This window comes from Pseudorca crassidens, chromosome 13, assembly GCF_039906515.1.
Source record: "Pseudorca crassidens isolate mPseCra1 chromosome 13, mPseCra1.hap1, whole genome shotgun sequence".
NCBI classification, from domain to species: Eukaryota; Metazoa; Chordata; class Mammalia; order Artiodactyla; family Delphinidae; genus Pseudorca; species Pseudorca crassidens.
The window spans coordinates 41194458-41217295 of record NC_090308.1 but is presented as its reverse complement, the minus strand read 5'-3'; the positions used below and the strand labels follow the sequence as shown (position 1 = coordinate 41217295).

At 35.8% G+C, this 22838-nt stretch overlaps 1 protein-coding gene across 6 annotated transcripts in view; it reads right to left on the bottom strand.

The window, feature by feature from the left end:
- FAM184A (family with sequence similarity 184 member A) overlaps positions 1-22838 on the bottom strand; it is a 120321-nt gene that overhangs the window by 3970 nt on the left and 93513 nt on the right. For 4 of the 6 annotated variants that reach the window (XR_010933747.1, XM_067702253.1, XM_067702250.1 and 1 more), the window contains 7 exons: positions 17263-17475; positions 15102-15255; positions 11292-11419; positions 9743-9927; positions 9153-9299; positions 2729-2846; positions 661-765 (listed from right to left, as the gene is read on the bottom strand). Coding sequence is in view for 5 of the 6 variants with exons in the window: in XM_067702253.1 (XP_067558354.1) it covers positions 661-765; positions 2729-2846; positions 9153-9299; positions 9743-9927; positions 11292-11419; positions 15102-15255; positions 17263-17475 (1050 nt within the window). In the remaining variant the exon portion in view is untranslated. The remainder of the gene's footprint in view (positions 1-660; positions 766-2728; positions 2847-9152; positions 9300-9742; positions 9928-11291; positions 11420-15101; positions 15256-17262; positions 17476-22838) is intronic. The other 2 variants (XM_067702254.1, XM_067702255.1) reach the window with 1 other exon arrangement.

Sequence of the window (22838 nt, the reverse complement as noted above, 5' to 3'; positions counted from 1 at the left end):
GTACTCACTATACCTATAGCACTATGATGGGAGTCATAGGAAGCTCGGGTACAAAGATGTATAAGACTTAGCCATGTCCATTTCATTTATCTGCAAGGCTCTTCTATCTGTCCTAAGACAGCAACAAAATGTAAGAATAGGTCATGTTCAATTTTAATTGTCAAGAAAGGTGATTAAGACTGTGAGAAGTAAGGCCCTTCTCTGAAGATTAGTGGGCAACAAAATACATGTCCAACCCAAGGCCCATTAAATGGCAGGCCTTAAGTCAGGGAGAGCTGTTGGGTATACAGGGCTTGGGGTACTTTTCAAGACCCCATAGAGGACAGTGAACACTAAGGAAATGACAAGAAGTTATCCTGAAGCGACTCAGAAGTGAGTTTTCTTTTTTTTAAGATATAAGAAAACAAAATGGTATAACCAAGGTTTTATAATATTAATAAAATACTGTTTTAAGGAATATGAATTCTCAACAAATAAATGAATATTATTAGCATCTCATTTGAAAATGAGTATATAAAGAATTCATAGATTTTAGTCCTAGATTATTAAATTTAAGAAAACATTTTTGGAAGCTTTATCTTCTGCTGCTCTAAATAGTTTATAAAAATTTTTATCAAGTTTTAAACCATATTCCTATTTTACAATGTTTACAGCACATACCTTAGTCAGTGGATTAATAACACCAACAGTAGGACTTGAGTTAAACACTTTGTTGAAGTTAGTTTCTCGATTGACTAATTCCAGCTGATAAAATTTATTATCCTCCTATGAAAAAGAATTACAAACATTTCTTAAACATTTTCTATTGACTATTTAAAAACTTCATTGTATAAATGCCATTTCATTCAAAATTTAATATAAAACCTGAATGAAAATTTATATACCTTATTCAAAGATTTCTAGACCTGTCAGGTCTAGAAATCTTAGAAATCTTAAAGTCTGCTGGTGGGTAAGTTTTCAACACATTTCAAACCCTGTGCTCCGGGATTCTTCTCTACCCTTTCATACCTTCTCCCTCCAAGGCTAGAGCTAAATGTTTTATTTGGCCCATCTCTTTTCCAGAGGGCTGACTGTGCATTTTGAGCAGGCTTAACCTGCATTCATGGAGCTGCTCTGGGCATGGCTGAGTTGTTTCCAGACATGAAGATGGCACTATGGTATATCATTATTCTTGAGTACTGGAAAAGTATTTGATCTTGCCTAATCTCCTCTGTGAGACGTCAATGTATTACAGCAATGGTAACCACAGAACAGAGAAAAAGTGAATGGCCCATGCAGAGATAAACCCCTTTGCCTTTGGCTTCACCAACAGGTGCTAATTGAACAACCAGACTTCCTATTTGTAGGAAGTAAACACATAAGTGAATGGATCACTGTGTGTGTGAAAGGCAGGGTTGTGTGCTCTAGGAGAACTAGATTTTCAACCCCCTCCTAGTTACCACTGACCATCATTAATCTCAGCCCGTGTGCCTCACAGTCCACAGACTTAGGGTGTAGTGAAAAGAGTGTAGACCATTCCCTGGCTAGAATTGGAAAATCAACAGCTATTTCTACCATAGATGAAACGTAGTAATACATTTGCTAATTTCATATGTAGAATATAAGGTAATTTTTCATGACTCTACTGTTGTCAGATAGAGACAGAGCAAGCTATGATGCCTGTGCTCATGTTCACAAAGCTTGGAAAATTGGGTGGTTATTGGGATGAAGTAGCACATATTCTGTCTTTCCAATGCCTGCTCCTGGGTTCCATCTATGAACCCCAATCAACTACCTGTTGCTTTTTGGCAGGAACTTCTAGTCCCATACAACAGGATGGCTTTCCTAAATGCTAAGAGAAATAAATATGTTAAGGAAAAGGACTTCAGAAATAAATGCTCTTAGGCTCTCTTTGCATGCTAATGTCCAAAGTTTTCATGAAGAGATCAATGAGTAAACAGAATGATTAGCATTCTATTTCTAGTTTTACTGATTTTTATTTGTTAGTGGCAGTAAAAAGCAATATTTTCATTACTGATCAGGTCATATAATTTTAGAAGACTCTGAAATGTTTTATGAATTTTAAAACATCTGTGTTTTTTTAATTCTTGAGGAATAATGACTTTAATGAAGGCAGTGTATTTATTGTTAAATCTGTATTTTCTTCCCTGATGGACTTTTCAGAGCCGCTAACATCTCAGTGTGCACTGAGACTCTCAAGACAGAGCCTGTAGCTTTTCTTAGGCTAGAACCCTAAGAAAATAGAATCCTTTTTCCATGAAGTATGTCTTTGGATCAGGTTTTAGTGGGACACACTTTAGGAAGTTAACAGGACTAACTGGAAGTGTGCAATGCAGGCTTGTGCATGTATGTGCTGACCGTTCTTTCCCATCCAATTCTAATTCTACATGTACAATACACACACACACACTTCAATAGTATATTAACTGTACACTGGCAATAACATTATTAAACACTCAATATGTATTAAAAAGTATTTCTTTTTAAAAATTACTGAAAAAAGACACAATCTCCTTACCATAAAACCAAATTTAAAATTACTTTGTATTTCTTATCCTCATTCATAAACATTTTAATAAACGTTCAATCACAATACATATATTTTGTACTTTCAACTTTTGTTTAGCATTACTTAAAAATATTTTCTCATGTTTTCCCAATCAACAGTCTACAGATTACTAACATGGTTACACCAGAACCCCCTACCCCCCAAACCCAAACAACTTACCATTAGTTTCTTTATGACCTGATCTCTTTCTGTAAGCATGGCTTTTAATTCTCCAATCATCTGTAAATCTTCTGGTTTTGATTCTCTCATTAGATATTTTTCTTCCATCTCTTCTAGTCTAAAAACAAGAAAACCTTTCATTGATATGATGCAGACATTCTTTTGCAATGCCTATATTTTTCAAATTGGTTCAGTTGAACACACAAAAATTTAAAATCAAACTTTTTCCGTTAAAACTTGTAAGCATAATAACATGATTGCCTCAAGAGGTAGTGTTATGAAAGGCTCTCCAAGTGCAGATGATGTTATTAAAGGCTTTGCAGATTACTTTGGAAGAATTCACTCATTTTTAAGTCATTTAAGTGTATATGGGAATGAGGTGAGGTATGCTCTGTAGAAGAAATAATATACTGAATAATACTAACCTAGCAATGCAGGCTTGATGCTGGAAATGTAGGCTTACTATTAGGAGAACTTACCACTTATACGATATTGTGTGATGACATAAAGTTTGTTAACATATATAAAAAGGACAGAAGATACAGAGGAAAGGGGTACAAAGGACACACACATATGACATCATTCTTTCCTGGTTTATGGGAAATGCAGTTTACAAATTCTGCATATCAGTTAATACACTGAATATATAAACTGGAAAAAAAAAAACCCAGTTCATCAGATAAAAGAAGAATCATATTTCCTTCTAGGCCTGTTCTGCCCTGAATGAAATGAGAAGGTAATAGAACTAAATGCCACTGAAGACTCTAGAATAGAGGCCATTTTTTATGAGCAGAGGTGCCATGGACCCTGCAGAGTCTAAGAATATAGCACAGGGCAGAATGAAGAGGACGCAAATGGAAACTGCTAGTGTAGTTTGAAAAAAAGCACTCTCGATTTTAGAAAATTCAAATAATTAGAACAATCTTAAAACTTGTTTTCCAAATACGAAGAATAAACTAAGCTCAACAAAATTATGGTTAATGAAGAGTCACAGAAAAATTTATTCAGTCAACAAATATTAAGTAACTTCTAGATGATCTATCCTCTAGGTATCAGTGATCCACTCCCACCCTCCAGTTCCAGAGGCATACCAGAATCTGTGCATTTGAGTACTTTTAGTAAATTCCACTAACTCAGCTCAAGCCAAAGACTTGGAGATAACATTTTTGGCTCCCTACCCAGCCCCATGGCTAAAGTTCTAATCTGGGAAGTAGGGAGGTATGAGGGAGAGGAAGTGTGGGGTTAGGGAGTGACTCTCAGGATCAGTTGGGACTTCGTCAGTTCAGTGTGAGGCTAGTTTCATTATCTTCACTTTTGTTCTTCTGTGACAATTCACTGAGCTCACATAAACTAACCTTGCATTTTATCATGATGTGGCATTATATGGGCAAAGTTTTATATTTTATGGGTAACGGTTTTGAAAAGCTTGAGAAACGTGGAAAAAGGCATTTGCGTTTCATACCAGAGTAGCCACAAGATGTCACTGGAGTACTTTATCAGTAAAAACAAGGTACAAGATTTTTGAACTGTTTCCTGCAGCTGAACAAAAATACTTGGTAGTAAATGGTCACTAAAAAACTCAATTTAAAGCCTTATTTAAAACTATGATGTCTTAGAATATTCTGAATGTTGCTTTTAAGTATGGAAAATTCAGAAAGCATCTTCTTGGGGTGTAAATAAATACATGTACTTCATTTGTAAAGTTAAAAAAAACAAAAACAATAACTGTCTTTTTGTTCCAGTACAATGAGAAGTTAAGGTAAAGTGAGTCTAAAATAGTCAGTTACTATCCCTGAACCACCTTTTTTGCATAATAAAGGTCTCTGAACTTAAATTCCAGTGTATGTTTTTGTTTAGTTTCAACATTCTTTACCTACAAAATTATTATCAGTTAATCTTCTCCACAAAATACCTTTACAGCACCAAAAATTTTTTTAAAAGATACCTGGATAGTAAAGGGAAAAAAATAATTGATTAAACTGAAGAAACATCCATATAAACACAAATGGGAAAGCATTAAAGGAGAGAACAAGTAATATGATGTAGATTTAACCTGCAAACATATTCCAAGAATTATTAGTCTTTCAAAATCCTGATGGGGGAAGCACACTTCGTCCTCTTCTGATGCCCATTCACGCCAACACCGGGCAGTCAACATTTTCCCTTTCAGTTGCCCCACTCAACTCTCTAAGCCAGCTGCTTCCCAAAGACTAGGTGTGAACGACTAGTGATACAGGAGACAGTTTAGTTTGTTCTCCTTTAATCTTTCTGACCACAAGGAGAAAGTCTGTTAGGTTCTGTGTATCTTGACTGGTCTTCATAGCATATATGCTTATTACGCTGTTTCACAGCACTCAGGCAGGCCTCAAGCATCAGTGCTAGCCAGGATCTAATAACACTGTTGTATTTTCACAGAAGTCACATTTATATAGTTATGGCTTAACTTCTATTTAGAATAATGGGTGAAATTTTTCAGTAGTGATAATGGTTTTACTGCAGAGTTAAAAATTTAACAGGAAAAGTTGATTAAGTTAAAACAAGTCAATTAAAAATATTAAGACAATAATATCATAGGTAGCCAGAAATGACCAAATTCCCAAAGGCTGTTTAGGAAGGATTAAAGCCTGGGAAATAACTGCCTTGAGGGAACCACACAAGTACATACAGACTTTTACTCAAAATACAGATTCCCATTAGAAGTAATACAAAGAGAGGACAGACAGAAGTAGAACATATAAAACTACTAATTAGGGTCACTGCTTGATTCTCCCCAGGCACGCACGCCCTGATTTTTTTTTTTTTTTTTTTTTTGGCTCTGAGAATATATAGGTCAGTGTCTATGGCTCATGGATAACACAAACCAAAAATATGAATGCATAAAAAGCTGTATAAAAAAGTTTCCCAGTTGATAGTCCTTCCACACTTTTAAAATAAATGACAAAAAAAAATCAGTAAGTTGAGATTTTAGAGCCAAACAACAGTATTATTAGTCACTAATGACTAATTTCTAAAATATGACTAAATTCTAAAATAGTCATATCTATTTTAGAATTTTAATTGTATAAAATGAAAGAACTCTAGTATACTATCTCCTACAGCCTTAAGGTAAAGGAAGTATAGTAATTCAAGCAGCTTAATGTCAAACTTCTCTTTCCCATAAATTACAGGCACAGATTCAGACTTGTGACAATAGAACGACTTCATCCTTACCTCACAAGATTATGAAAATAAGCTGTATGGTATTAGGGTATTATTATAACTATTAGGGTATTATAGATTTAAAAAACTCAAACAACTTTTAAGGAATAAGTAATTCTGGTGTGGTGGAGAGCTTCTTTTTAATCAGGTATTACTGACCTACTTAAAGTCCAAGTACAGAAACTCAAATGTTTCCCCCAATAAGAAATTACCTTTTGGCTTCAGTACAGTGAGAAGTTAAGGTAAAATAACCCTAAACAATAATAATCTCTGAACCAAATACCTTTTTTGCATAATAAAGATCTGCCACGACTCCAAGTTCTGTGTATATTTACATTTAGCTTAAAGTTCTTTAAAACAGCCCATCCTCATTTGCTTCTAAAACAAAAACCACGACATATTTCTTAGATACAATGTTTTTACTAAGATACTACACCACTCAAGAAAATAAAACAATTTCTGTAGCGTATCTGAAAACCTAAGTAGACTTTAATACCCAGCACTAGAGGATTTCTAGTAATAATTCCATAAGAGACACAGAACTCTTACCACCATTTCAACGATGTTTAGAGGGTACGGTCCCTCCTTTAAACTTTTGTCCCCATTTCATTTCCCTGGAGTCCAACAAGGTTTGGGACAGGGACAGAAGCAAGAAATGTCCAGCTGCTCCAGAGGCCCCTCAGCTGCAGGCTTCAGGTGGCAGGCTGACCCGTGCCCCTCCCGTCCCGCCACCATACCCACTGCCAAGAATCCACACCAGTCCCTCCACCATACCCACTGCCAAGAATCCACAGGGCTTTGCCGATTTTGAAGTTTTAAAGTCAGCATGCAGTTGATTAGGAACTTCAGTAGGGTACCCTTAGTTCTCTGAAACAGGCTGAGAGTAGTTCAAAAGTTGTTCTCCCCAGTTCCTTAAACTGGAATGGACCCTCCCTGCTTTCCATCTGTTTAGATCCAAACCACTCAGCAGATCCCAGCAGGCTGCATCTGAGGATATGCGCCAGAAATATCCACCTGTCTAAAACTGTGCTTTTCAATATGGAGGCCACTAGCCCATGTGTGGCTATTTACATTTAACTTAATTAAAATTAAATGAAGTTAAAAATTCAGTTCCTTGGTTGCGCCAGCCACTGTTCAAGTGCTCAACAGCCTCTGTGGCTAGCGGCTACTATACCGGACGGAGCAGACACAGCATATTTTTGTTATTACAGAAAAATCTACTAGACATTGCTAGCCTAAATACAGTTGTATATGTGTTTGTTTTTAACTAAATGAGTAGATACCGAAGACTAGAGGTTAATTACATAATGACAGCAGGTGAAGAAAGAAATATGGTCGGTTAGCATAGACCTAGTTGAAGTAGAAAACAAATGGTAGATCTAGAAAAACAGATAAAATATTTGACTTATGAGTCACACTAATCCTTTGATTAAAAATGAATATTAAAATACTAAATTATCTTCTATCTACTGAAAGTTCATAATGCGCAAAACCATAAAAAACGGAATAAAGTAAAAACAAAGATATAACCCTTACTCTGTAACGTAACATTCCTAAGGAGACCGGACACACGGACAGAGGTTATTCTTTCTGTGAGCATGTTTTCTCAGAGTATAAAGAGGGCGATACCAGGATTTTAGCCTCTGCCTGATAAACAACACTGTGGTCACTGGGGTTCACTGTAACTCATCTCTGCAAAATGCCTGAGATTATGAGCTTTTCAACACGGCAGGTGTGCAAGCTCTTACTGCAGCCCACAAGATTTAAAAATTACCCCCAATACCTGCAAACACCCAGAATCACTGTGACTGGGGAAATGACTTCATGAGTCTCTTTACCATTTCAAGGGTAACTTTATGAAGTGGTAAATATTATAGGGAATCCTCAAAGATTTTATTTGTGAAATATTCATTGAGTGCCTACTGATGTGAAAATTCTGTATGTGTCCATTAGAAAGAACACCTCACCTCAGAGGCCTCTGAAGTAAATGCCAGTGACTGGGGGGTCTGTTTTCTGTTTCAGCTGAAGTGAATGTGGGCATATGTGGTACAAATTTAACAAGACTTACTGGGAGGCTTAGCTGGTTAAATGGATGAAATGCAAGATGATTTTTAGATTGGAGGAAGGTAATAGGTAGGAATGACATAGAAGCTTATTCTAGACTGTAGAGGATAACACAGGAGACTCTTAGAAGGAAACTGTGAGCATCAGTGTGGCTGACACAAAGGTAGCAGACAGGGAATACGGGTGACTGGGATGAGGCAGGAGACGGCACACTGGAGTTTAAGTTTGACTTTGACACTGAGGGTAATGGGATTAAGTCACTATTTTGACTTTATTGAAGTATATGGAGATATTTATATTTTTTTATGAAGGCTTTTTAATTGATTGGAAGAGGAGAGACTGAAAGTGAATAAACCATTGCAGCAGCTTAGAGTAAATTATTTCTGAGATAACTTAAACTGGACCACAGTTTAGGCCACAGAGATGGAGTGAATGCCAGGTGCATTAGCTATAGAAGTTTATAAGTAAGTGTGTAGGAAAGAGAGGGGCTATTAAATATTTTTTAAAACATAAAGCAATAATTAGAACTTTGGGTTTTAATGATATTGGAGCTACTATATATGAGTACTAACTTTGTGATGTTTTACATTTATTGATTTTTAAAATCATAAAACAATCAAATGCTTGTTGTAGGAATTCAAACAATGTGTAAGTAGAGTATATAAAATAAAAAGGAAGTTTTTGCTCTTCTCCATCTCCAATACCTCCTAATCCAGTCCACAGATGGAATCACTACCATTAAAGTTTGTATTTGTTTAAGATCTTTTGATACTTTTGTAAAATATGTATTATTAGTGTATATATAGGATCATAATAACCCCATTGGTCACCATATGCTCTTTTTACTTAACATTACATAATGGGTATCTTTTGAGTTTTCACCATGGCATGATAGGTTCATGATCCTGAGAGACAGTCTTAGGACAAATATTATCCTAGTAGAACCACAGCAGTAGCAGCTCATAAAACATAATTGTTCAACTGCCTTCTTGTAATTAAAGAATACATCATATTGCAGTTACCATCTGTAAATACAGCACTTAAGTTTTCTTTTTAAAGTATCATTTAATTGGATTCAAAAGACTAGCTAATCTGAGGTTAGACACAGTGCTCCTCAGTTTATTGTCCACACATGAATTTTCTTTAATATAATGCGACTTACGACACTTGTAAAGCTGCATTTATTTCCTTGAGTAGCTCGTTAGTCTTATTAAAATCTGCCCGCATGATATTTTTCTCTCTGAGGTGGTCTGCTGTCATGACATCCAGCTCTTTTTCAAGTCTCTTGTTTAAATCTTGTTCATGCAACCTGTTTAATTTATTTTTAGTTAAGAAAACATTATTCTGAAGTCGAGCTTTCAAAACTTTCTATATTCTAACAGATTTGAAATGGTTTTAGGTATAATATACAGAAAATTAGTGGAAACAGCCTAAAGTAAAGTACTTACTTTGCTCTAATCTTCTAGCTTGGTAAAGTTGTCTCCTTTAATGCTTTTTAAAATAACATTTTTAAAAGATTTTAGTTAATTACATACAATTTCCAAAGTTAGTGAATGTATATACATCTTTCAAAATATAAACATTTCTTCTACATCCAAATTATAACATAGTCAACAAATAAAGTAAAAAGTGGTCCTCAATATCTTACTAGAAGGCTATCTAGTCATAAAAATAGGCATGTATTGCTAAATACCATTGCAACAGTCTTTCAGGTAACACTGCAAATTCCTTCTGTGGTGACTGAAGGCATACCTCATCTGTTGGTTGGATTCACTTCTTATTCTGAGAATTTCTTTTCCCTTAAGTTCCAATTCTTTGGTTAGGGCATTTATATTTTCATGAAGGTGCTGTACTTCCTTAACCAAGTCTGAGATGTGATGCTCTCTGTGCCTTACTTCATCTTGTAGATCTGTTATTCTACTCATGTGCTCCTTACTCTGAAAAATACAAATAGTTCTTAAAAGTTTTCTGCATATTTACTTTCTGTGTTTAAGGGAAAGAAAATGACATACTGGAATGTCAAACGTAAATCTGACATTGCTTCAAAAGCAAACTGCTGAAATAAGGGAACCTCGAGGCCTCCTCTATTTTCATAATCAATATACAAGAAGTGTTTATATGGATGCCACAGGGCCACAGGGGACCCAAAAGACCATATAAGCACATCTCCCTCATTTTACTGTTGAAGAAACCAATACCCAAGAGATGATTTGTCCAAGGATGATCTATAATCAATGGCAGAGCCGATATTAGAATACAGGGCTCTTAAGTATTCAATAAGTTACATGGTCTTGCAGTAAAATGCTGCTGCCATCGTCCTTTAATTTAAAAGGACCTGCATCTATGGAGGCCATCCCAGTATATACACATCCCATTGCTTAGAAGACTTTGTCTGCTTCATGCCGGTCTAGTAGTTATCCTGTCTGACAGATAAGCTCCCTTCCATTTTCCTACAAGTCACTGTTTTCTGCAAATTCTGCAGGCCTAGACATTGTCAATTTCAGCAGCAGCCTAGTTGGAGAGAATATAAGTTCCCTCCATGGTTATAAGGTGGCTCATTTAAAACTTTCTAGTAATGAAGAAAAATTTGAGCTGATCATTTAACATATTTGAAGACTAACAAAGTGAAAGTCATAAGTAATAAACTAATAAACAGGGAATAGCCTTCATTGTACTATGACTAGAAATCCATTCATCCAGACATACATTCAGGATCACAAACCATCTAATTAAAGAAAGTACACTTGGCTAATGAGCAAAATTTAAAAAGTGTGAATAGTAGCTGTGCTAGTGATATGGACATATAAATTATCTTTTTTTCCTAAGGACCTGTTACTTCAATAGCTGTGCTATCTGATATGGCTGTTTAAATTAACTGAAATTAATTAAATAAATTAGTAAAATTTAATTAAAAATTCAGGTCGTTGGTCACACTAGACATATTTGGCTTGTGACTATCATAGTGGACAGCACAGATACAGAAGAGGTCCCTAATCATGGGAAGTTCTACTGGACAGACACTGCTGTTTTATAGTATTCTGTTTTCACTCTGTATTATTTACATTTCATTGTTCACTCAAGATGCAAATAAAATTCAAAATATTCAATTAAAAGGTCATAAAATAAACCATTATACTAAAGTTGAATTACCTAACTCCCTTTAAAAATAAAACTCTTTAATATAGATAGTAAGTAATTACTAGTGAAAATACTAGTTATTACAAAATAATTTTCAGAAAATTGTGAACATTCAAATCTATTCGCATTTATTTAAGACATCACAGAACAGGATGTTCTTTACCTGTCTTCTGCTGAGATCTATACTTCTCTCTAATTCCATTTTAGCAGCGGCCAATTCTTGATGATGATGATGCCGTAACACATCAATTTCAGCTGCATGTTGATGGTTTAGTTCTGAGCGTAAAGAAGCTGGAATCCAAGGAAAAAAAGATTTCGTGTATTTTTAAAATATTAGTATTTTAGATAAACATCATAAAAGAGTATTACTTTTTAAAATTAGGACACATATTCCCATTAAAATATCATAGGATTGTCTATGCCTCTTAAAATACTACATACTATCATAAAATATAAATTTAGAGGTCATCTGGCTTTGAAGAGGGTAAGAAAATTTTCAGCTGCTCAAATGGATCAAGGTTTTCTATATATGTTTTCAGTTTGCAAGTAAGGTGCTAATGGAGAGGAAATTTTTAACTCTTCTCACTCACTACTAGAATAACACATTTTAGGGTTGAATGGCACTATAATGTATATTTAGGAGGCAACTTCCCACCCACGTAAGACTTCTTCCATGATATCCCTCAAAGATGTTAAGCACTGTCTGGTGATTGTTCTTAGTGATTTCGAAGTCATTATTTTTATCTGAATTTGAGGTTATTTCATACAATCCACACTTACTGAATGCCAGGTACTATACTATGGGAGAATAAAATACGACCCTGTTCTTATAATTGCACAGGCTAGAGGGAAGGGCATCAAGGAATTAGGTGGGATATCAGAGATGAACATTATAATGAAATACAGTGTTTCAGTTATAATGAAAGCAGGGCGGTGTAAGAACCCAGATTTCCTAGGAGAGGGAAACTGGGGATGCTATCAACAAAGGAATTGTCACAGTAACACAGTCTAAAAGACTGAGCTGGGGTTCTCCAAGTGGAGAAAGATAAAAGCATTCAGGAAGAAGGAGTAACATATGCAAAAGCAGAAAGAACCAGCTCTGTCAGACAAGCTATAAGAAGTTTGGTATGGCAGGCACCCACAGAGCAAGTGGTCATACTGGAAAGAAAACGGAGCCTAGCCTGAGAAAGTTTTAGTACAAAATGATTTTCACTCCATGTTTACATTCATGGTCCTCAAACTAAGATGTGTGTGGCAGTGTGCCTGAGGGACTTTTAGAGTACACATGATCATCTTCCAAAACATGAATTTTACATGAAGATTTTTGGAAAAGCCACTGTTTTTAATGTTAACACTGAATATATGAGTAAAATACAAGTTACAAATTTCAAAGCTGAAACATGAGACTTCAAAGAAATGCTGTGCTTGTAGCAAGTCAACTTAGGCTCCTCCCGAGACCCTCATGTAGAGCATAAATTCAGTTTCCCCTGCTGTTAAGGGCTGCTTCAGTGGAAAAATTGACAGGACCTGGTGAAGGATATGAGGAATCACTGAAGGATTTAAAGTGGGGAAGTCACATGGTGAGATTTGAGTCTTGCAAAAATTAACCCAACTGGGGCTTCCCTGGTGGCGCAGTGGTTGAGAGTCCGCCTGCTGATGCTGGGCCCGCGGGCCGTGGCCGCTGAGCCTGCGCATCCAGAGCCTGTGCTCCACGACAGGAGAGGCCGCAACAGTGAGAGGCCCGTGTACCGCAAAAAAAAAAAAAAAAAAAATTAACCCAACTGGAGTTTGGAGAATGGACTGTGGGAAGGAAGATCAGCAAGAAGGTTGCGGTAATAATCCAGGTGAGAAATGATACAACCCTGAATTAAGGGTGGCGAAAGGATGAAAGCAGAGGAAATAGATACAGAGAATATTTAAGAGGAGGGAATAACACGACATGCAAGCAAAAGAAAAAAGGTTGAATGCATCTCCCAGATTCGTGGTTTTGGCAACTCAGTAAACAGTGATATCATAAATTCAAGTGGGAGGTATGGGAATGGAAATACATTTTAGACCTGAGGGAGATGGTGAGCTAATATTTTAAAACAGAGTGTGAGTTAGAATATCTAACAGTGTAATAAGCAGTAAATAATATAAATCTAATTCACAAGGAAAGCAGATTGGTCTAGAAATACATATTTGGAGTCACAAGCACAACAGATGGCCATTGAAGCCATAGATGTGTGTGTAGAAATAGAAACAATACAATTGGAAAAGAAGATACACAAATGGCAAAAGAGCACATGGAAGAATGTTCAACACCATTAGCCACTAGGGAAATGCAAAGTAAAATTCACAATGAGATATCACTACACTCCTACCAGAATGGCTAAAATAACAAAATAATGACAATATCAAATGCTGGTGAGGATGTGAAGAAACTGGATCATTCATACATTGCTGGTGGGGATGTAAAATGGAATAATCACTCTGGAAAACAGTGGCAGTTTCTTAAAAAACTAAACACACCATTATCACATGACCCAGCAACTCAACTCCTGGGCATTTATCCCAAAGAAATAAAAACTTAAATTTGCACACAACTGAAAACACACAGATGTCCTTCAGTAGGTAAAGGACAACAAATATGGTAGGCCAATACCATGGAGTACTACTTAGCAATAAAAAGGGACAAACTATTGATACATGCAACAACCTGCATGAATCTCCAGAGAATTATGCTGAGTGAAAAAAGCCAATCTCAAAAGGCTACGTATCGTACAATTCCATTCACAACATTCTTAAAATGACAACATTATAGAAATGGAGACGAGATTAATGGTGGGCGCAGGGAGTGAAGTACATGTGGCTATAAACGGGCAGCAGGGATACCATGGTGATGGGAATGTTCTGTGTCTTGACAGTATCAATGTCAACACCCTGGCTGTGACATGCACTTTAGTTTTGAAAATGTTACCATGGAAGGAAACTGGGTAAGAAGTTCAGACGATCTCTCTGTGCTATTTCTTATAATCTCATGTGCATCTACAACTATCTCAAAATAAAAAGTTTAAGAAACCACAAAAAGTCTTTTGTCTACAAAGACAAATGTATTTAAATCATGTTTCAGTGGATACAAGTTCCAACACTTCGCCCATTTTTACCTCTCCTCGGGAAGAGGAGAGGACTATAACGACTTGGCCTAGAACTCCCAGCAATAGTAGAGAAGATGAATTGGGTCAACTGGTTTTCCCTTTGAGGCCCCAAATATTCAGAACACTTTGGTCTTCTTTTCTCAATTCTTACTTGGAAAAGAGTGTGCCACTGAGGTGTGACAAAAGACGTCAAAAACACTAGGAGAATTTGGAAAAAAACACAAACAGAAGGAAAATGAGATGACAGGAATAAAAAGTCATTGAATGACACTAAAAAACAAACAAAAAATCCTTTAAATACATACTCAGTTTTTCTTCCAAACTCAACTGATCTCCTATAAAAACTATAGTGATTTTAATACCTCAAAGATAAAAGTCCATTTAATAAAAATTCTGGAAAATATCCAAAGAGTCAGACCTAGACATGACTTTTCTCATTAAAACAAAATCCTTAAAAAAACCCAATATGATGATCTAGTCTAAAGACATGCGGCTCCATCCTTATCTATTCCCTTCAGTCACTGGATAGTGGGAAACCTGAATGTTCTGACTCCGTTTAGTCCCTTAATGACAAATGGAAGCACCATTGGGTGTTGCTTACACAGCCAGAGTATGGAGAACGTTGAGAGGACCTCAATTTACTGTTTGTGTTCTATCCATTCTACTCTGCCATACTTGCTCCTTCACCCAGTAGCTTCAAATAAAATATGAACAACACTTAGATGTTCATTTTGATGTTTCAAAAATTAAGAATAAAACTTTGTGATTTCTTGTTGAATTTTAAGTTAGAAGGATGTAAAAATAAATATGACAGGATTATAATCTTTTCAAAATACCAAGCATAGCCTTTCCTTCATCTTCTAATTCAAACCGAAGCGTCTGAAGTTCCTGTTCCATTTCTGTCCGGAAGCCCTCCATTGACTCTCTGTGTGCATCTTTTAATGACTGAAGCTCTGCAGAATGTTTCTGTTGTAAGTGATTTTCAAGAGCCTAGAATGAGAGAAACATATTCAAATTATTATGCTAGAATATAGGGAAGGAAATGGAAACAAAATAGAAAAATTACTAAAACTCAGTTATTATTCGAGGAAAACAAGTCTTTTTAATTCATTTTCATGAATATTAGATATAAATGATCATCATTAGAAAATAAATTAGTAGGTTCACTTCAGTAGAATAATCATCATGAAATCAGGTTGAGTCAATATACAGTGTTCGAATTGGGATACAGACCCTTTACCTAAGGCAGTTTTCAAATAAAGCTGTTTTCTGAAGCTGCTAAGGGACATAAACCACCTAAAATGAATGAATACTTCCTCTGTGTGCACAGATTTAGACTTAGGAAAGAGGTGGGGGAGGGCAGATCAGAAAAGATCTTCTGATCAGGAAAAGAGAGATGAGGGCTTTTCCTACTCCAACCTTAACAAAATTTTTGTAGCTATTTTCTTTGCTCCTGCATTTGTGAACAGAAGCAAAAGCTAGAGGAGGCAGCTGGAAAAGTGAACTAAAGCCCTTCATATGATTAATTTTAAAAGCCTAGCCAGAGAGAACACACTACACGTGGCCAAGACGAAGAGAAGATATATGGCCACAAGAGAAAAAAAACAGAGCTCAGGGTACTTCAAGTTTAGAGTGAACTGTAGCACTCAGCCAGGAAGGGTTTTCCTTACTATAATCTATAACATGAAAGGTTTCTGAGAAAGATACCACATTCTAACTAAGGCTGTGTTTCTTCAACCACTACTCTAAAATGCTGCTTTTAAAAATTATTTGACCACTTATGTCCTTTCTGAAACGTACAGCGTAAGTTCCTTTGGATACAGGTAAAAATAAAGGACTTCTCGTAGAGACAACATGACGCAGGTAAGCTTGGCTACCTAATGACAGACAATAAAACTGCCAGTTCCGATTTCTTTTGAAAAATGATTACAATTTTGAAAAGACTGAATGTGTAAAATTAAAGCACTGATGTGAAAGCTTACAACTTATCACAGTTCACAAATGGAATCCAATGAATAGATTATTTAGTTAATGCGAACAGGTCGAATTTTTAACCAAAGGAACTTCCCTGATTTTCTGGACAAGATCAATAGACTACAACTTATTGTACAGGCAAATGAGTTGTTTTTAAAAGAATATGACTTTTTTGTTTTAACAATCTTTAAATAACATACCATTTCTTAAAATAGTATCTATACCCAAATAATAACTGTAATAACTATACATGGTGAAAATTAGTTAGTAACACTTTTTCTATCAAATCTTTATCTTTATCCATAAGGTCCCTAGAAGAAATTGAAAAATACAGTGTTAAGAAGTGAACTAAACCAAAATTAATCACACTAAGGCTATGTCAAACTAACATTTTAACACAGAACTAAATAATGGATATGGGGCAATTCTGGCATATAATTAAACAAATAATGTATCTTTTTAAGTATTTTTTTTAGTGATTTATTTGTATCACTACTTTTCATATAGCTGTTAGGGCTGTATATAGGGAACTATACTATTTTAAAATGTCTCCCATTTCGATTCATTGTGACTTCTGTGCATAAGAAAAAGTATGAGGGACAAAAATGTGAGATTAAAAAATATAAATTCCTTGGGTACATGTGTCTTTTGTAGATCCAGACTGAAAGAGAAAAATTAAAAATTTGATGAAAGACTATTGTAAGTTCAAGATAGTATTAAGTGATTACAGTGGTTACAACTAAATTTATTTCATCACTGCTAACATATGACAAGCCAGACGGTATATTAGTTTCATCATGAACTTGGCAATATCATGGGAAACAGAAATAAAATTTGTCTGCTATAGGGTATAATTAGTGTCTGTGTTTAATTACTGTGACCCCCTACAAGAAGTCATAGCCTAGAAAACACAAATAAAGCAATATATAATTTTTTGGAGCAAAAAATGAACTCTTTAAAATTAGAAGGCTAACAATTATTAGGCTGTTGATTACATTTGAACTTATGTCACTTTAAACTTACTCTTTGTTCCTTTTCCTTTTCTTCTTCCATAGTTTGAAATGCAAGGACATGTGCTTCTTGTAAAGATTTATGTCTTTGTTGATGCTGTTCCTCTAATTCTTCAAGCTCTTGTGTAAGTCGTTGTCGTTCTTGTGTAAACTGGACTTGCAGTTGCTGCAAAGAGGTCTGAGACTGGGAAAGCTGCATCTCCAGATTGTGTTTCAGCAAGGAAATCTATGCCACAGAATGGTACACAAAGAAGAATAAATACAAGGCATGTTTCACATATTGCCTATCTAAGGAAAAAAACATTTCAGAGATACTAACAAGAGCAAAATAATTGCCTTAACAAAATGTCCACTTAAAATGTTTTATAATATATCACAGATAACTAATCTTTAGGTATTACCACTTTTATTGTTTTCAGTGATTATCCTAAAAATAGACTGTTTTAGTGGTATTAAGCTTGTAGACTCTCTAAAGAACACTGCAGCCCACATTTTAAAAATACAACAAATACCTGTGCTGCACTGCAACAAAAATTCATGATGTGAAACAAAAACAAAGATGCTAACGTATTTACTAGGTTATGGTCACTTTACGGAATCACACTATCTAGTATGAGAAGTTAAACTGCTTATTTTTGAGGCAGCAAAGTTGAGTAGTTAGGACTGTGGGCTCTGAGTTAAAATTGTAGCTCTGCCACTTGTCACTGTCAATACCTCACCAGGCTGTGTCAGAGGGGAGAGTGTTACTACACACAGTTCACTCAGAATGGCCCCTGCAACGTAGTAAGTGCTCAATGAAAGCTAGCTAAGATTATTTGAGGATTAAAAAACTACACTTTAAAAGATTTATTAGTTTATAATTTACAATTCTTATATTAAAAAAGGTTTTTATTTTTGAATTTTGATTTAATTCAAAGGATTTCAAACTTTCAAGCTTTTTAAAAATCACAAACCCCTCACAATCCTCCAGTTACAGCCTTCTAATAATGACAGGTGCTTTTCATTCACTATGGAAAACTGATTTGTCCCTCCTTTTGAAAACAGACAAATCACCCTTAATATGTCCACATCGCTTCTATGTGTTTTAAAATACTTAAATTTAAGTCCATTTTAAAGACTAAAAGCACAAAATACATGCATCTGTGTGTGTGTGTGTGTGTGTTCATTTACACATTTGTTGAAACCAAATTTTTATTTGATTTATTTCTCTTCTAATATACAGGAAACTATAAACTTGAAACTAGATAACTCAATCATATTCTAGATGTCTGAGGCTAAGGGGAACTTAAGGGAACCGGATAAAAAGGTGTCAAATGTGTTCCATTAAATAACTTAAGATACTGTGTTTATACACAAGTAAAACCGTTTCTGTGGCCAAGAAAGCTAATGGAAAGAGAGAACTTTAAAGTGAGTTTTTGTAAATGAGAAAAGACTTTCTTTCGATTGATGGAAGGCAGATATAATCTGCCTCACATGTCTCACCAAGGAAGGTACCTGGGAAAGAAAGATAAAGGGTGGAGAATCACCAGAGATGCAAAATAAGAAAGAAAAGAAAGAAGGAACTGGAAGACAGGAGAGGTCAGAGGTCAGCGGCTGGAAACAGTTACAGACTTTAGTGAGCTTAGGGTGGATAACAGCTGTCTGGAAGGGTTTTGAGCAAAGTTATACATCAGGATTAGTTGTAAAGGTTAGCACGTGCCTTTGTGTAAAGGCTCAAGCACCGGTGAGAAATGATACAACTGACATATGTTCAATCTGTTTTTTTTTGGGTTTTTTTTGCGGTATGTGGGCCTCTCACTGTTGTGGCCTCTCCCATTGCGGAGCACAGGCTCCGGATGCGCAGGCTCAGCGGCCATGGCTCACGGGCCCAGCCGCTCCGCGGCATGTGGCATCTTCCCGGACTGGGGCACGAACCTGTGTCCCCTGCATCGGCAGGCGGACTCTCAACCACTGCGCCACCAGGGAAGCCCTGTTCAGTCTGTTTTAACGTATTTTCAAAGAAGTAAGTTTACCTATTGAAAGTTATATGAATTCTACTTATTAATTTCTACATAAGCCTAAGATTTCAGAGGTTATTTCATACGTTTGGAGTCACTGGTGAACTGCAACACTCTGACCCCAGGCAATGCAACTCCCTACACCTCTAAATGGCAGTGGCACTCCTGATTTACAGCTCAAATAAACCCTGCAAGTGTGAAAACTGCAGGAGAAAGCAACAGCTAAGCCTTATTTGTGGAGAAGGAGGACCAAAACAAATTATACTATGTGATTTCTTACCATTTTATGCAAAGAAAATCAGGCTGAAATGAATATTAAACACAATCCAGAAAGAAAAAACAAATCATAAAAGGGTAAAAGACAATAAAAATGTTTGTGAACCCTGATGTGTAAAGTGACAGAGCCATTTTCTTCCCAGCTAGGTGGTTCTTGAAATAGAGAAGGCACCTAGCCACTCTCTTCCCAAGCTCAACCCTAGTCCCAGACCCAGCACAGGGACCCACATGACTACCTTGTCTCTGGTGACAACTTGTTAGAACACATATGAGAACATTAGGAAAAGACTACTGTTACATGTAGAATAATGACTCATATTGTCAAAGCTGTTATCTGGCCACTGGCCACGTGAGGACTAATCTACCCAGTGAATGAACTGCTCACCAGGCCATCTGGCCTGGTACGCATCTGTCTCCACTCAAAGAAAACGGGCATGATTTTCTGATGTGTACACAGGCACTATATGGGCTAGCAGTGGCCCTGGATTCTGTCCTCCAATGAAGTGTGCACTCAGGTTAATAAGAAGCCAATCAGTTCACAGCAGTGTAGCTTATTTTCTGAAATACCTACTTCAAAAGTTCACTGTGTCAAAAAGAGCTCCCACATGTTAATTTGACTATAATTTGACTCACACTTGAACCATTTAAGGATGAAATTTATCAAGAATTATAACATATTATGAAGTACCACAGTAATATAACAGTTATACATTTAAAATCTAAGCACACTTTCCAACCTCTCAAGCTTAAATAAAATACACTTAAATATTTTATATCATAATATACTTTACCTTGAAAGAACTCCAAAGTAATATTTTTCATTTTAGGATATATGATTAATCTTTATTATCTATACTCAAGAAAACATAAAGTATATGCAAAAAGACATTATCATGCAATTTAGTGTTCAAGTATACTTAGTTTATATATTTTATATTCTTAATTTTGAAAGCACACCAAAATAATATTAAGGCTATCTAAAAATCTTTGGATTCATGCTCAAGACAGTAACATGAATTATAAAAGCAGGAAGCCTTTATCATGCAATGCAGCATCAAAACTTACTTATTTTGTTCTTTTTACAAATTAATAAATTAGTAGATTGCATCCTATTGTCAGCCTTTATTCAGCATGAAAATTACATGGCACTTTAAAGACAGAAATGAGCAAAGCAACGTAAAATGAACTAATGTTTTATAGCTATAACTTAAAACAGCAGAGTTTAGTCTACTTTACGGAAATACAAATAATATAAAATTTCATTAATTCAAAATAAAAGAGAACGGTAGATTTTGCATTAAATACTTTTGGTAACCTTGATCAATACTTTTATTAGTATTATAAAAAGGCACGTGTTGAATAAATGAGAAGAAGTAGTTACTTCAAATTATATTTTCAAATTATGAAGCATATGGTACTAGTTTCTACACATTTGTTATAATTTTAAATCTTAAGGCTTTTTATTTTGCTGATCTTAAATAAACCAAAGAGAATATTTATTTCAGTAAAAACTTTAATCCTAATTAAAAAATTCTAACCACAGCAGTTTAGATATGAATTATATAATATATTCTACTGATCAAGGAGGTACCAGATACTTTCAAACAATTTTAAAAGCCAAACTTTGCTGATAGTGATTGCTACCTTCTGATCTCTACCATTTAAAATACTATCTTTTTGAAAATAAAGTGTTGTAAAAATTTCAAAAAGACAAAACTAAAAACATGTGCATACATTTTTCTGAAGAAGGGAAAGCTTTACCTACTTCCTACAAGGCAGTTTCACAAAGATTCTGTACCTCTACAACGGTGCCTGCAGAAATCCCTCAAAATAGAAACTGAAACATCAAATCTGAGGTACTGGATATGATAGGATGTCAACATGAGATATGTCATTAATTATGTACATCCTACATTTCTCATGCACTGTTGGGTTTTTTCCCCCCTTTAAAAAAAATCACTCTTATTACAGAAATGAAAGAATACAGAAAGTATACAAATAGTTTATCCTCGAAACAAAGCATTTCTTGAGATAGTAAATGTAATCTGTGGTTCTCAAACCTGGCTGTATATCAGAATTATCTCTGTAGATGTTAATAAATGTACTTGCCCAGGCCCTGATCCCTGGATATTCTGATTAAATAGGTCTGGAATTGAGCCCAGGCTACCTAATATATTTTTATTCCTAACTAACAAAGTAATAAGTGTTCATTGTGAAAAATAATTTTTTTAAATAAAGTAGTTTATAAAATGAAAGTGAAAGTCTCCTTCCTTCCCTTTTCCTTGCCAAATTCCAATCCCTAAGGGTAACCAGTTTTACCACTTTGTTATCTCCCCAGACTCTTACGACTTATTTCTCTTTTGATATAATTTCCTGTTTTGCTTTTTTTTTTTTTTTTTTTTTTACTACATTGTGTGTAAACGGGTGGATGCTTTCCACCATGTAGAGAGTACAGCTGCCATGACGTGACAAAATATTGGCTATGTCTTACACACACAAGTTACTTGGGGTCCCCAGGGCACACCTCAAGAGACCAGTGCTTAATGTCCAAGGTAGCTGGAACAGAGACCCATGGGGCTGCTGATTGGGACAGACATTCCCTATGTCTTACACAGAGAAAGAAACACTACTTCATTTGTGAAACCATGAGGGAGGGTGTCCAGACCTGCAGGTGTTGCTATGTGATGGAGTGGCTTTTCAAACACTCAAGTCTATGTAGCTCCCTTCAAGATGCGTATACTCATGGATTTACTCAGTGACGGTCAATGATTTCTCCATTAGGGAGGCCAACAAGTTTGGTTTTAGAGGTTTGTTTTTCCTTGCACGGTGACACTTCTAGGGTACATAACCCATGACATGTAGGCATGCCCCATTCTTTCCAATGACTACATATAATGCGAATGGCAGGCACTGTTTCTTGCCTCCCCAAGTGCCCATCTCCCCCTTTTCCTTTCTTCCCAGTTAGCTGAACTCTTGAGTTTGTTCACGGACTAAATGGAAATCCCTATCTTCAAGGTGGTACGCCCCTCTCCCAGCACCAAGGAGTGAATTGTGACTGGGATAAGAAAGTCACGGTAATCTAACTCTAAGGCCATATCACTCTGTTTTAGTTAATAAGCTCAAAGGAAGTATGTGGGGAACTTGGGGGGGGGGAGGGGAAAGACTTTATTTCCTGATAAAAGTAAAAAATGCTTAAGGAGAGTCTCTTGCATTAGCACAGTTGTTCAAGAACATGACAGCTAGAGCTGTAGCAGCCATGTTGCAACTATGACATGACAAACTTGAGGTCCAAAAGTTAACACATTGAGCATGGCAA